Source organism: Corvus hawaiiensis, chromosome 5, assembly GCF_020740725.1.
Source record: "Corvus hawaiiensis isolate bCorHaw1 chromosome 5, bCorHaw1.pri.cur, whole genome shotgun sequence".
NCBI classification, from domain to species: Eukaryota; Metazoa; Chordata; class Aves; order Passeriformes; family Corvidae; genus Corvus; species Corvus hawaiiensis.
This window is the reverse complement of record NC_063217.1, coordinates 12,401,155-12,417,458: the sequence shown is the minus strand read 5'-3', so window position 1 is coordinate 12,417,458 and position 16,304 is coordinate 12,401,155. Positions and strand designations below refer to the sequence as shown.

Here is a 16,304-nt window from a genome sequence, read left to right as displayed (position 1 = left end):
TTCTCTGATGCTTCACTGTGGAGCATTAACAAAATCATATTAGTCCTACACTCTTTCTAATTAATAGTGCTGCCAAGAGTCTTCTCTTAAGGTTTTTGTTGTTAGAGGAGATGACTTCGAAATCACAGAAGAGTGATTTGCCAGGTAGTGTTCTGTTCTCACATGCAAGGAGAAATTCCTGTTGTGTTTTAGCTACTTAGTCTTCTGGGCAACAACTGCAAGGTTTCTGCTTTGCTGTAAACTGAAGTGGAATGTACTGTTTGTATTCCTTTGCCCCAAGTTCATTCAAATTGTATCTCTTTAAGGTTCAGAACTGATAAACTTTGCCTGACACAATTCTGGTACTGGGTTTGTCTCTCATGTTCAGGGTAAACTGAAGCCAGTTTGACAACAGAAGGTGTCTTGTAACTGACTCATCATGTAACCTGAAGGAAGAACACTGTTCTTGTGATGCTGTGAACTTTCATACTTCTCAGGCTCAGAGAATGTGCACTATGGTAGCAGGAAATGTTCCAACAGCAACAGGTCAAAGTTAACTATGGAGTACTGTGTGGAGAGGTTAAACTCGCAGTGAGTGCAAATTCTAAGCAGATCTGATTGAGCAGCAGCAGATGGAAACTTGGATAGTGACTAACTTTCCCAACAGCTGGTATGTATTTTTGTTAAAAATAAAAGCTGCACTTTTTTCTACTTTTCTTCTTACCTCTAGACAATGTCAAGCTGTACAATCCTACTCTGTTCACATCCCTACTTATTTTGCATCTCTACTTATTTTGCTTATTCACCAGGAAAATGCCCATAGCTGAGATGAGAATCAAGTCAGTCACTTCACTGGAGTAGTAATGATGAATTATGCTTGGTGCAACACTGTACAAAGCTGTATTTCTGATGAGTGAAACATAAAACTGAAAGAGGAAATAGAGAGGCTTAAAAGAGGATCATAGGTGCACTTTCAGCCAGTTAATAGCCCCAGAGCTAGAATCATGTAAAAATTGCATTTTACTGTGGTAATTGTTCTAATTTACTTTGGCTGTTCAGCACTAATTTTCTCCACATGGAGACACTGTTCAAGAACAAAGGAAAAAGACTGAAAAAGGCCCCTCCAGAACAGCTATTGGGAAATAGTTATTCTGAAGACCTGCACTGGTGGTCAATTTTTCTGTGCAGACAGCCTGTTTTGCATCTCATCGAAATCACTGCAGAAACTGTCACATTCAGTTATTGGATTAAAAAAGGTTGTTTCATATTTTCTGATGGTTATTTTTCGTCCTTGGCTATAAATATTTAGTGATGTGCCAGTCGAACCTGTCCTACTGCAGTGAAAGCCATTTTCCTGCAACATTAAGCCAAGAAGGGAAAGCACATAAAAACAGTAACTGTGACGCAGTAAAGCGTGATGGCAGCTGGTTTTCATTTTGTTTTGTGTATGTATTTGGGAAATGAAATGTGTTCAATTAGGTAATTTTCCTTGCTTGTACGCCTTCCTTCATTCCCTGCTTGGTTCTGCCATGGAATGTAATGCGTGGGTTACACAGGGATATGATTGCAATTCATATTTTTGTGACTGAAGTGGTGTTCACTAATACAAGTAATGGTAACAGCAAGTCATGTTGGTCGATTATAAAAATTGAACTGTCCCTTCAGTGGGCAATTGCATGGTCAGTCCTGGCCAAGCAGCAAAGGATGCAAACAGTTGCTGCTTCTGGGCTCTGCTTTCCCAGATGGCAGATTGAACTAGCCTACAAAAACCTTCTTTTACAGGATAACATAAGCAGGAATAGCTCATTACCAGCTGATTTATCTGTTTGAGGTAATTTCTTTTTTGATTAGTGGAAGCTTTCTGATTTAAAGGAAAAAAAATAACATGAAAAGGAATATTTTATCTGGAGTTATTTCAATGCAATCGGCCATCAGGGAATAATTTGCCAGAGTCAAATCTTGTTTTGCACCAGAGGCATCCCAGACTGTGGTCTGTAAAAAGCATGGCACTCCTGCTAGAAGATGTCATTCCATATTTTGTATGTTCTTTTTCCTGAGAAGTCTCAGCCCAAGCAAATGGAAGCCTGCAGGTATTCAAATCTCAGTAGAGGGACCTGTTTACTAATGATCCTTTTTCTTCCCTCATATACATGAATCTAGTGAGGAGAAATACTGCATTGCTACATAAAAAATTGATAGAAATCAAGCCACTCTACTTAAATACTACTTCATACATCAGACAAGATGTGCAAAAGAAAAGAGGGTTGATGTTATAACCAGAGGACAAAATCACACGTGTGTGCAGCATATTTCTGCTATGGTAAGCTTTGGTGTTAGTTTTGGTTCCACACACATTCTCCTCAGTGTAGCTATATATTAATAAATTTTCCCAGCTGACAGTAACACCTCAGAAAAGCTGCTGTCTCATTAATACAAGCTCTCAAGTCTGGCATATAGGTAAGGAGAAGCAAGAGGGTTAATTAAGCACCTCTTAGTTTAAAAGTTTCAGGTAATTTTCAGTATGTCTCAACTGGTGCTCTTTGAAAGTGACAGAGAAAAGTTTTGGGTAGGCAGATTTGTGGAAAGTGTTTGGAAGACGCTGACTGTGACTGCATTGAGCAGTTGCTCTGCAATCATCTCCACACAGGGGAGTAAGTTTACATATTTAGCGATTCCAAATTCATCAGTGCCATTTCCAAGGTTAGATAGTGTTGCTAGCCGGGCGCTGGGGCTGCTGTGCCGTAGCGCAAGGTGCGACCTTCCAAAAGCATCTCCTTAGCGAAGCAGCTCGGCAGGAGCAGCACACACTCACACACACACAGACAGCTCCAGTAACGTGAGTCGATGGCAAAGAGCTGGGAAGGGTCTCCGTAGAGTTCCACAGAGTCCACAGATGAACACAGGGAACAATGGAGGGTTCAGGCCTTAGTAGGGGAGCGGATTGAGCATCAGAGACCAATGGTCTGAGGGCACGGGGGCGGTACACAGGCGGGACTAGGGTATGGGAGCCAGTGGGGAACGCTGAGGTGGTGGCGATGGGTCAAGGGCCAGTGGGGGAACCTGGAGTGCAGAACCTTCTAGGGCACGGACATATAAGGTAGGAAGGGGCGGGGAGGCCAACGGGCCAACCAGGGAAGCAGAACTGGGGTACATTAACATACCGAAGCAATGCCGCCTGGGGGAAGCCTTGCTGGTCACTCTAACCTGGGGAGGATCTTTTGGTACTAGGGACTGTCTCACCAGCAGACTCTCTTTGTTCCTTGTATCATAGGCTCACCAACCACCACAAAGTATTATTAGTTTGCAGAAAGATCCCATTGATTTTGTTTTGTTTTGTTCTAGATGCTTTTCTGACCCACATAGTTATTTTGTGTGCCACACTTCTCGTGGCAGCGAAGGTCACTTAAGAAATTTTCACGCCATACTTTTCCACCTACTCAGTAGTGCTGTGAGGAGAGTTGGTGGGTTGTGTTGTAAAATGGTACAGAGAAGTTACCAGGGCTAAAAATAAACCTTTCAGCCAACCCCTTTTTCTGTGTGCTAGTTCATTTCATCTCTGACAGTAGATGCTTTGGACTAGAACCAAAGTATCTCTTAGAGTAAATACAAGCTGCTATCAGCAGTGTGAAAAAAGCTTCACCTAGTTTCTAGATAAATTATTCTTCATGTTGGAGCTGCCAGCTGCACAACTCAACACTAAATTCACAAATGCAATTATTTAAATACAAAAGAAAATATTTTTTCCTTTGGATTTACACATGCATCTTTGCATATGTAAATTTTTTAGTGAAATCTACATCTTTGATCAGTATTACCAAAGATAAAATGAATGCAAGCAGAATTACTTACATAATGAAATAATATCCTTAAATATAAATTATTTGTTTTACTAAGTCCTTTTGTTCATTTTAATTTAAAGGTATTTGTTATGTCCTCACTAGTTCTAAAAGATGATAACCAAGTCAGCTGGATACCATCAGAAATGGGGCTAGCCTACAGCACTTTGTGACATTTATCTTTTCTGTCTTCGTCCTTTTAGTTTTATATGGCAATCTAAACAACACTGAAACTACATCTGTAAGGCAGATAAGAGAAGCAGGTGAGCCAATGCATTGTGCTTTTGTTGCTGATAACTGGAAAGGAACAGTGCCTTAGGCTTTAAATATGACTCTGTCACTATTACAAAATGCAGTTCAGTTGTTTCTGGAGACCTGCCCAATGCTGCTAAAACCTGATGTTAGTTCTAGGAAATTAGTGGCTGACAGATTCTTAATCAAGTTCTTAATGTAACTGATTGATATTCTCAGCGTGTTCTATTTGCTTTGTCTTTTTTTTTTTTTTTTTTTTAATTCTGACATTGCAATTTTGACATTATCCAATTGAACATGTTTGTGGGACAACTTTGTCTGGCCTGGTGACTTTGCATTTAAAACATGGAATAAGATGGATAAGTTAAGAAATAAATGCAATGTTTTGTCTTCCAGGGAATGTCTCTAGTCAGGCCATGTAAGTGATTCCAGGTTGGAGCCAAAAATCAGGGCTGGAGAATATTAATATTCTCCATATAGTTACTTACATTTGCAGAAAATTTTTTAATAATTGATGGCAAATAAGTTTTACATGATGCTTAACTTGATGATGTAACTGTAGATCATTTTATTTTATTCCATGCTTATAATCTTCCTGAAAGAAGCCTTAGTTGATGTATATGGCACTGGTACTGCATTTATGCAGCTGCACCCATAGAGGTGATGGTTGATGCATTGCATGCACAGCATAAGGTCCCCACTGATGTTACAGGTGCTGGGGCCACTTCAAGTGTGATCATGGAACTCAGCCTTCCTCAATTTCTCTTGCCAATGGAGCTCTGCTGTTGTTAAGACAAAAGTACACAAGTACTTTTCACAGGAGGAAAGAACTTAGGCAACGTTTGAGCAAGGAGGCATTGAAACGTATGATAAAGAAAGGTAGGAGCATTACTCAACTTCAGTGTAACCCATGTGTAACCCAGTCATTGTCTCTGGCTTTGGAAAAGATTCGTGTGCTTGGCTGGACGAGGCTGCTGACAAGCACATCCACAGCAGCTGAAGAAACCTCACCTTTATAAAGTGCTTTTAAATGAAGGATTTTAGAAGGACAATGGCAAATGCTCTCATGAAACCACACATGGAATAGCAGTTCTTTGTCACACCAGAAGAGAGGCTAATCTAGGTCGAACAGCAACCAGTTACAACACAGTTTAAAATTTAAAGAAGAAATGTTTTCATTTCAAATAGGATGGCTGGGTTCTGAAACAGCAATTTCACAGAGTGTAGGGAAAAATTGGGTTGCATTTAGGTTGTATCATCGTCACCACATGAGGGAAGAGGAAGTTGAGCTGCAAATTTGACATGCTTTCATTTGATGTTTTACTGATCTTCAACCAAGGCAGCCTGATGCAAACGCTAATAATTCTGCATGATGATCATAATTTCTGTGAAACTTCTTTTAACAATGTGTTTTGGCTGCTTAGGTAAGTGTTGCTTATTTTCTTTGTTTTGTTTTTAGTTAGTTGCCTGTAATTCTTGAGCTGGATTTAAAATAAACTTATGTTGTATCTATCCACCTCAAATAAACATATGAGACAAGGAGAATATTAACTATTTTTTCATAATGCTGAAAGCAAGATTAAAATGCATGAGAAATCAAAAAGCATTTTCACAAAGAAATTGTTGCAGGCAAAGCGTAGAGGAACAAATTGAGCATTTCAACACCCAAAATGATGTTAGCTTAATGCAAGCACCATCTTTTTAGGACTTCTGACTTGAATATTTATTATGAAAAATGCTGAATGTAGAATTTTAAAATGTTAGGGAGGATTTATTCTAGATCACATAGGTATTGAAATAAAAAGCAGATAAGGATTCATGATTCTTATTCAATACAAATTGCAGTGGATAATACTGAAGTCATTCCATATGACTTAAAAATTAGCAGAAGGATTTTTTTCAGTAGTATTTTTCAGCAAAACAGTAAAGTCACAAATGTATGACAGTCAATAGCACAACTGCGTTTTAAACAACAAACTGAATGAACAGAAAAACTGAGATTAGTGATTATTTCTTTAACTTGAACAGCTTCTAGGTTGTCATTTACACACTACATCAATTCTTTCCCTTATTTTTTCTGCTGCTTATATTACCCATATCCTGTCCATATTGTTTTCTACAAGTTGTTAAGTGTTGCATTGTAAAGATAGAAGTTCCCAACTCCTTTAAGTATGATGAATGTGTGGCTTTTCTATGGACAAAATAGAAAAATTTATTTGAATGTTTTTGATAACACTAATCAGATGCCATTTTAGGGTGAGATATGAGGAAAATTATTTATTTAGTTACGTGTTGCTGTGAAATGTGCCTGAGTGATAAACAGAATAAAATTTAGAAGGAACGCATGCAGTTTACTCTTATCATGAATAGTTCTTCACTTTAATATTATAAATGATAGAAAAAAGGAAATTATAATTATAATTCTTCATAAAGCATATGAAACTAATTGTCTCAGCAGTCATGGGAATGCATTTTATAGGATTAGCAATTTTGTGATGAGCATCAATGCAAAAAGAGTTATCTGATACCCACACAGTGGTTTCACTTTAGAAGAAAATATTTTTACATATATTGCAAAATGTCTCATGTATCACCCACTTTGCATGTTGTCAGTGAGTGATAAATGTATTCAAAGCAGGAAGGAATAAAAAATTTTATTTCCTCTGATACTGTCCAAGTCAGCCTTGTCTTAAAAGCCAGACAAGAGACCTGATGAGACAACAGGGGTCTGCGTGGCATCTCTTATTAAATGAAGGAGGTGAATGTAATGCTATAAACTACTTGTTAGCAAATACTTAATGGAAGAAGTTGAAACCACATGAAAGAACCCACCTCTAAAATGCTGTACACCTGTCATTCATTAGAAGCAGTGCAGGACAAGAACTCCTACATGGGGACAGAAATTGTAGTGTCTTTTTCTTTAATCTTGATGAGTTTTTTCTCTGTTGACTAATGAATCATTCTGAATTACTCCTTTTGGTCATTCTCTATCTGGGAGAGAGTGTTTAATATGCTTCAGACTCAATCTCTTTTATAAATATTTTTCTTGAAAATAAAAAATAAGTTTATCAGCAAGTATGCAGAAAGTCTTCATTTATTGCACACAAACAATGATGGAGGACTTTAACACACCAGATTAAGAGTTTACTTTAGCCAGAAAGCAATTGCCATCATTCAAGGGAGAAGTGTGTAGTAAGTAAGCTTAAAAATTAGTGTCATAATTACAGTATTAATATTATTTTTAATGTTTATTTTAATATTTAAGCACTTCTTTAATGTTTAAATTATTTATTTTAAATACAGCTTTAATGACATCTCTTTGTTGCTTTACCTTTTAAATCTATGTGTATTTCTGTACTAGCTACAGGTCCTAATAATTTAAGAGTCATCCAAACACCAACAAATATAAATCTATCAATTGGAGACTATGCTGAAATCGCCTGTATTTTGGAAAAAGCTATTGTGAGGTATAGAGCAAGCTGGTATTTTGTTAATAAAGTGAACATCACTAAAAGTATATCATCAAAACGCTATTCGTCCAACATCATCCATGAAAACAAGGATGTGCTAGTCATCAAATCTGCCAATGTAAATGACACTGGATTTTACTACTGTGAGATAATTATTGAAATACCTTTCTTTAAGAAACTACATGGAAATGGAACAACAGTGATTGTTAAAGAGAAAGGTAGGCTAGCAAGAACCTGTGTGTGCCATTTCACGCGTCGTCATAAAGATTCTTCAGTTTGAACTGTGTTATGCATTTCCTGCTTCTCCCACCTTCCTTCCTCAACACTGTAGATCTCAGGATGAAAGAGACAAACACAAAGAGGGCCTGAATGACTTTTAATGACAATTGTCTTAAACTCTGTACCTTAATACCTCCTGTGTAGTGTTTGTTTTCCTCCATAAGGATTTGCTAATAGGAATTATTACTTAAGGTTTACAAAAATGCTGTGCATGAGCTGTGTTTCACACTAGACTCAACTACAGTTCCTCCTCAGAGGGGATTCATAGGATAGATGTGAGACACTGAGTGAATCTGTTGTGTGGTAATGAGGGGCTAGAGTGATCACATGGTTACTCTGCTCAGTAACCCGTAACCTTTACTACTAATTTTATTTTTTTTATTACAAGTTTTTAATAAAAAGTGAGAAACAAACCAATAGGGATGATAGAGTGGTATGGGACCTGTATGGATTTGTGTCCATAAAATTGTGGCAAATGCTGTGTCTTCCTGTTTTGCCAAAGTCATACGCTAACCTTTACAGGGGAGCAATTTAAGGTCCCAGTTCTGAACTAAGCATTGAAAAGCATTAATACAATTAGTATTCACACACAATTAAAATTTTCAGCAATAGGAGTGAGATCTGTTTCACCTTAAATTATTAATAGAATGTGAGATGCCCAGAAGACAACTTACCTCGCTCCTGTTACACAACTAACTCAAGACACTGTGCATCTGTTCACTTCTGGAAGATGCTGATCTTCACCTCTCCTTATACCTCTCACATGTAGAGAAAGTCTAGGGGTCTAGCTATGGTTAAACCATTAGCATTTTCAAACATCACTCACTTTTTGACTGGTCAGGTCACAGGAAGCCTTTCCAATCATCCAGAACACTCCAGTTTTGGACACTATTTTATACTGTGGGTCAACTGGTCCAAAGGGAGGCACAAAAATTTTCAAAGATTTAGAAAACATCAGTGCCAGAGAATCACTGAAGTAGTGTTCAAAATGGTGGGAAATGAATATAGATAATTTTAACTCTTTAACAGTCTTTTAATGTCCTAAAATGAGTTAGGTGACATGATCTCTTACTTGGTGAAGTATAAGCAGAAAATACATGTATTAGATACTGGGGGGAGGGGGAATGTCACTCTGCAGGAGCTGTAGAAGGTACTGGCATTACTGTTCACCCGGCATGCATCCCTTAGGAATGGGAAAGTGACCCTGCACTTGTGGGGGGGGATGGACTGATTCACTCTTAAAGTAATTTTTAACTACCTTTTTTTTTTTCCCCTATGAAGTTGTTCTTTTATTTTATCTTCAAACAGTAGCTAACTTTATTTTTAAAATACAATTGCAGAAGCTCACTCACAGGAAAAGAGATACTTGGTAACTTGGGCCATCCTTCCTTTCGTAGTGGCAGTGGGAAGCTTGTATCTTTGCTACAAAAAGAGACAGCACTCCACCCTATCTGGTGAGTTACAATATTTCCATTAACACATGCTGTATAAGTTAGATGTTTGTTTAGAGATGGCTGAAGTGGTGCTCTTAAGAGGTTATTTCACTATATGGCTTTTGCTCATCTGGTCCTGGTCTGCTGAGGCATCTTGAGCTGCCAGGAGGGATCAGAGGCACAGCTTGTAGTTCAAATGAGTGTTCCTGCAGCCACTTGCTTTCATTATTTATCTGTCTAAGGAGGGTCGTCACTTAAGCTGAAGATCTGGACCTGGCATCTATCCTTTGAAGGATATCAGTTCTAATAATTTCTTGCTGATATCTCACTGAGAAAGTGAGGAGCCAGAACTTAGCTCTGCATCGTAGTCTTACTCCTGGTAGTGACAACTGGAAGGGACGTCTGGAAGACTCAGCCTTGGGCACATAGTTCTGTCTTTTTCAAGCTGTGATTTATTTTTAATTAATTGTTAATTTGGGTTGGTGAGAGATTTTGGAGGGCAGTGTTGTTTGTTCATTTGGGCTTTTTGTTGTTGTTTTACTGGGTTTGGGGTTTTTTTTCAAAATCCAGAAATTTAAGAGTGGAAGAAGTCACAAGAAAAAAAAAATGGTGAATGACAAAGGTACAGGACAAATATAAATGTAGAGCAGCTGGAGGCAGAGGGCACAGATTGGTGACATAACCTGAGGCAGCCTCTTAAGTAACTCTTTGGGTTTTCAGCTTATTTCATTTACAACCAGAATAACACTCTAGTGCCTGTCATCAAGACTAGCTGTACAAGAACTCTGCACTCTTCATTTTGGTGCTTATCGAGCTCTGGTAGAATATGGGTGTGACTCTGGAAATGGACAGTAAGCAAGCACTGACTGGAACTTGGGTTTTGCCAAGGTGCTGCACAGCTTCCTGTGCTGACAGGAAGGCAAGAGCAGGAGCAAACGCTCCAGGTGGAAGAGCTTCACGGGAGAAATGAATCCACCAGGGAAGCAGCTGAGGAAAACACATCATGTAATTCTGCCGAATGGGTAAGTGGTTTATAAAAAGTCTCTCGCTATGAGAGGATTTTCAAAATGAGGCACTGGGGAGTGGACTGAACAGAAAGAACACAACAACCTGCTGTTCCTAGGACAGCATCTTCCTACACATGAAAAAGGTTTAAAGCAAAAAAAAACCTGCTCAGAAATAAAAGGGATATTTATGTAGTAGCAAAGTATTGAAATCTGTTGTTATGTTTAATGGCCCTCTAAATTTGCCTGGAGAAGAGGACAGCAAAAAGCAGAGAATATCAATATAGAGACTGAGTGAAAGAAGGAAGCGTAGGAGAAGTAAAAAATGGCAATAAAGTCCCTATATGTATAATTGTGTACCAAGCTCAAGGGGCTTGGACCAGCCTCAGCTCATGGGGTCATTAGAGCAGGAAACACTTGCTGGGAGTAGGTAGCAGATTTCTGGAAAGCTCCTTTTTCCATGCAATTATTCATATTTTAATTACATTAAAACATAAAGTAGGCAAGGGAAAGAAGCCCTAATTTAACCCTTGCATAGGCAGGCACTGTTTCCATTGCAATCAGCTGGACAGGGCTGGGCAAGTCACACAGAAGTGATGAAAAATGCTCAAGCCCATGGTCACAACTGCACTTACTGAGCTTACAGATTCCCAGGTTCTCCTGTAAGAGAACCTGGCTGCAGCCTTGATTTGGTCACATTGGTACCGTGGTCATGGTGAGAGAAAATATCAGGATGCAGGCAGTGAAACAGCAATATCTATCTTCTACTGAGCAATAGTCATTGCTCTAAAAAAAAAGAAAACGTATACCTGGGAAAATGCATTCCCTATAAGTAGATTGTCACTGAAGCTAAGAGACTTGCTTTTACTGGAGATATCATAGTAGAAAATTATAAGAATACAAGGCATAATATGGTCTGGTCATAGTAATAAAATATTCTAATTACTAGCTATGAAGGGATTACTCTTCTACTTGTTAATATTTAATGAAGGTGTAAGAAAATGAGATTGAGAATGAGAAAACAAGCATCCTAGGGGGTGCTGAGTGAAAAGTTCATTATTAGTCAGTTATTGCTCAGGATTTGTGTGGACAAGACTCTTCCAGAAGATGTATGAATGCAATTATAAACTATCTTTTGTAGCTGCTTTATGATTTAGCAGCTACCAGCCACACTGATGTGTCACGACATAGGTTCTGTATTTTCCTTCATGCAACAGACCTTTTTGTTATTTTAGTGAAAGCAGAAAGAGTGGTTTCATAGTGGTATCATTTAAATGTTAAAGCATAATTGGATGTTATAAATCATTCAAGAGATCCCGTAGGTTAGTAAAGCCAGTATATACAATGTGTATGGACACCACATTTCAAACAAATTAAACCAGCAGTGATGAGCAAATATTATGGTGTCTCTGGAATTGCACCTACTGCCTTTCAGTTGTATTGCAGAATATGAACATCGGAATTTAAATTTCTTTTCTGATTGTGAAAAAGTCTCTACTTATTTGGGAAAAAACTAGTCTTGCACTGGTTTTTAACATAACTCACACTTTTCTTTTTAAGTTTGGAAATTTGGTGAATATTCTGAGTAGGTTTGGGCATCATTTCTAGAACAGTGAACATAGAGGTTCTATCCACCTCTGCAAGGCTATTTACAGTCTCATCCTTTTTTTACAATTCTTGGAGTTGCAAAGGCAATCCTGTAACACAGAAATTAATTCAAGCCATGGGTTTTCTTCTCACCTGTATCATATGTCCCAACAACACTAAGCAATTAGGTTGAGTGACAATACATAGCTCCAAGTACCCAAGGTAACCTGAGAGAGAACATCCTCATGGCGAAGCTGGCTCCTGTAGCTGTGCTTTTACTGTGTAGCACTTGTCTCTGCCTCTGGAGAATCATCCCATGTTTCCTCAGCTGAGATGCTCAGGGAGTGTTTCCCAGACAGTTCTGCCAGCTGCAGGGGAGTTTGGCCTTTGAGGGAATTCCCAGTGCATCTGGTGATTTTTTCATCAAGTGTTGCAAGGTTCCAGCCAAAATCTAAGCACTTTTGTAGCAAAATTCCAGCTCATGGTAGCACACATAATGCTCACTTTTGAGGGGGGGGTTCTGGTTGTTCAAAATGCCCGGAATTGTGACCCCCGTTGGCCATCCCTACCATGCCTCCTGTTCAGCATTCAGCTGGTAGGTACCTCTCTGTTCTGAACATGGGTCATCAGAACAGAAACCCCCACAGCAGAGTGTTTAAGTGTGAAGACAAAAAGCTACTTCATGACTTCCACCCGTCTATTGGTTTATGCCATCTCAGCTTGAGAATTTGATTTTATGTATCTGTGAGCACAGGCCTTTGTGTACATTTCAGGCAGATCTTTAATTCTCATGTTTTGCTAAAGGACTTACCTATGTGTGTTTAGGAAATGAAAATAGGATGACTTTTGCCCAGTCCAGAACAGCATGCGAATACCACAGCAGTGTGCTAGTTTACTGCATCAAAACAGCATCCATCCTGAAGGAAGAGTATGATGAAGTTTTCTGGAAATACCACAGTTAAAAAGTTAAGGGGATAAAAAAGTTTTCCATTTCGGATTTCATAGAATCTGGTCTACTCTGGAAATTGACATCTTTAGTATTCTAAAAAAGTATTTTGTGCCTGCTGCCTAATTAAGAGAATTGAATCCGAACATAGGAAGGCTTTGCCTTTCCACGTTAGTACTGAGACATTCTTTCCCTCTGAAATTGTAACTTCATGGCCTGTGTTTCTTTCTCTTTCCTGGGGCTGTGCTGTGTCATGGGTAAAAGTTTATTTTACATATATTTTATGGGTAAAAGTCTTGACTGGCATTTTCTTTGCTTTTCAAGGCTGTGTCTACACTTTATGAATCACTTGAGTTTTTTTGCAATGAATCAAGAGGAAAAGATGACAAATCCACTGCGACTATTGTATCCAATGGAGAAGATGAACAAATCCCACAAACTAGGGCAGCTGAAAAGCCTAGAATGAGACAAGGATCTGCCATCTACTTTGACACTCAGAACTAAAACAAAATAAGGCTAAATAACTATGAAACTGAAAAATACGATAATTTGCTGCTGCAAGATGGATTATGTGTTTCCCATCAAAAGCTTGTCAGTGGGACAATATACAAGAGAAATGGTTGGTTCTAAGCAGTTTTTGAATGTTTTTTTCACTAACAAAACATTCTAAGGAGTCTCTGAATTTGGAGGATATGTCGTTTAGGAAACTGTTTTCAGCTCTTCCTCTGGTGTCCAGAAATAATGATCTCTGTGTTACAAAACTGTGAAAAAATCTTCTGACCTGAACAACATTCTCCAACAAAAGCATTTCTTCAGGAAGCCCATGTGTGAATAGAAGAAAGTAGAGAAAAAATGCATGGAGTCTGAGCTCTGAAGCTGTCATCAGTGCTGACCACGTTACAGACAGAGGGGTATGCCAGAAAGGATTCTATACCTGTGGAAAGGGACTGTTAGTGTTAATTCATTCACAAACTAGGAAAAGTCTTCCAGAGAAAGAAGTCTCCTACACACAATGAAATACTAGGTTGAAATGAATACATCTATACATATATATGTATTATGTATAATTATTGTCTAACTGGTGGAGGAGGGCTGCTTTGAGGAGATGGGGGTGGAAATGCTTGTTCCACTTTTCCCAGCTTTAAAACTTTTTAAAAAATCAGTGAAGAAAAACCAAAGTTGAAAAAATTAAGGAGAACCTGGCTTACAAGATATGAACAGAGGTGAAGAGTTTTGACTGCAAAGCTAATGGCAGTTGTCCAAAGGCTGCTGAATGCTGTGTGAATATCTGAAATGTGAATGTATTTATGTACCAGGGTTATGCCATCTTCTGTTAATGTTTTTTTTAGAGCTTAGCTGGAGGTTAGAACATCTTGTCAGCAGTGCAGGTAGAAACAACTTCACTGCTTGAGATTTTTGTCCAGCTTGTACCTGGGCAGTGCAGTAGACTCAAAACAGCTTTCCCAGAGCCCTTAAAAACTGTTTGTGTCAGCTAAATATGTGACTGGCTTGCTACTAAATACTCTTAATGAAATCTTTGTGGCCATATAGCACAGCTCATGGTGTGGCTGTGTCTATGCTGTACTGACTGCAGTTCACAAAGGTACCTCTCAAATCACTGTAGCTCAGCTGTGTCTCACTCTGTGCTGTGGATCCTCTTTCCTGGGTTGTTCTGTAACCTGCCCTGAATTCCCTACTGCAATAAATATGCTGCTGTCTGAACTAGACTGTAATCACTGCTCTGTATGAGAGAAACTGTTATAATACATCTCATGGTATTTACGTGTAAATTGAATAAAGCAAAATAATAATATTTTTTCTTCTTGAAATTCAGTTATTTTAAAATCCTGGTGGGTTTTATCCTGAAACTCACTATTACAGATCCATTTCCTTTACTGTGTGATGAAACTCTGTCATGTGCCATATTCATTTGAGGATCGCAGATGGGGCTCTGGATTCCCCCAAACCCTGTAATTTTGTTTGCTACACAAGAAAGTCGTAATCAGTAAAATGGTGACCTTCAGCCCAGGTCCTGTTCAAGGAAGCTCTCAGTTATGTAAGTGGGTGCAGTAAATTTTGGTCGTTCTGTATACTGCTGGTTACTTCTCTGTTTCATCACAATGACATGTACAGTGTTTGGGAATTATTAAAGAAAACCACTAAATTAAGAGATTGCCACTAAACTGCAGCTTAATATTCTCCAAATCCTATTTTCATTACTTTGTTGATTAAATGTAGCTCCTAACAGCAAAGAATGCTGCCTTTTTAACAGCTGCTCACATTTTGTATGTTAACATGGTCATTTCCAACATCTGGCAGTAGAAGACTACACCCAATTTATCATGACCTATTTTATCTGTGGCTGACAGTGGTGGCTATGAGCCAGCAGAGTATTTTTAGAGCTCCCGCTTTTGACACCTCTGCCTCAAATATATTAACTCCTCTGCTTCTGTGCCACTTGGGAAGCAATAAATCCCTCTGTTTTAATTCTTCTTGGCTGTTTTGTTAGCTTTAAAACAAAAGAGCGCTCTGTAATTAACCTCAGGTCATGTTCTGGCATGCAGTATGATCTCAGTTTTAACTGTCTGTTTAACTGATGAGTATATAATGAAGGCATCTGTCTAATAATAGAACTTGAAGAGAGTCCTGGGCCCTTGCTTTTAGCCATTTTATTGGCTATTTCCTTTTGAACAAGCTGCTGAAAAGTCATGGTTCTGTTCCATTTAATTTGATGTCCAAAGTCTGGTGTTAAGCACAGGCTGAAGCATGCTGATTTAGGAGCAAGTTTGGCAGAATGGATTCAAAAGCCTTGTGTGTGTTGTGTGCTTTTAATGTCTCATCAATGTGCTTGGCTTAGTCATAGTCCTACAGCTGAGGCTCCCTCTCTGTTCCTGTCATGCTCCTGACCCTGGTTTGGAGAGCTAGTACAGTCAACTTGAGCCTGAACTTCTCTCTTCCCAATCCATTGCAAAACCATCCAAGGAGTCACATCTCATTTCCTCTACCTAGCACTTAGGCAGCTACTCCTAGCGACTGGGTACGATCTGGCTTGAACCGCACATTTTCTTCCAAGCCCTGGGCTGGGATTCTTTCCTCTCATAGTATCTAAGGAAGAAGATTATGGAGCAGGCATTCCTGGCTCCATTACACCAAGGACCCTCAAGAGCAGGCAGGATGATGAGGTGTCCCAATCAACATCCTGTTTATGTGTGGTGCTGTGACTGATGTTCCTGTGCCTGATAACGGGGCTGCCACAACAGCAACAACGTTGTGGTTTAACCCTGCCTGGCAAATGAGCTCTGCACAGCCACTCGGTCAATCCTGCCTCCCCTGCGTGGTTACAAAGAGGGCAGCTGTAAAGGGCTTTTTGTTATCATTCTTTTCACTAAGTGCTCTTCTGTCAGCACTTTGTAAACAGGAAACTGCAAATACAACTGACAAAAAAATACAAATATCAAAACAACACGAAGCCATTTCTCTAACCAAGAGAAAGGGCAGGTGATCATGTGTAAATGTTT

General features: G+C 38.9%; 1 protein-coding gene across 1 annotated transcript; it reads left to right on the top strand.

Annotated features, from left to right (window-relative positions):
• Positions 1-5,288: 5,288 nt before the first annotated feature.
• On the top strand, positions 5,289-14,580 carry LOC125326378. The gene is made up of 5 exons (XM_048304563.1): positions 5,289-5,491; positions 7,429-7,755; positions 9,157-9,270; positions 10,138-10,271; positions 13,111-14,580. Exons 1-5 carry the CDS (start codon positions 5,437-5,439, stop codon positions 13,288-13,290), a joined length of 810 nt encoding a protein of 269 aa, XP_048160520.1. The 5' UTR covers positions 5,289-5,436; the 3' UTR covers positions 13,291-14,580.
• Positions 14,581-16,304: the final 1,724 nt, after the last annotated feature.

Bases quoted from the DNA above. Each gene is read 5' to 3' on its own strand.
- LOC125326378 (XM_048304563.1), top strand. From the start codon at position 5,437: ATGATGATCATAATTTCTGTGAAACTTCTTTTAACAATGTGTTTTGGC. The intron at 5,492-7,428 runs GTAAGTGTTGCT...TTTCTGTACTAG, and splicing joins AATGTGTTTTGGCTGCTTAG to CTACAGGTCCTAATAATTTA. The intron at 9,271-10,137 runs GTGAGTTACAAT...GGTTTTGCCAAG, and splicing joins ACAGCACTCCACCCTATCTG to GTGCTGCACAGCTTCCTGTG.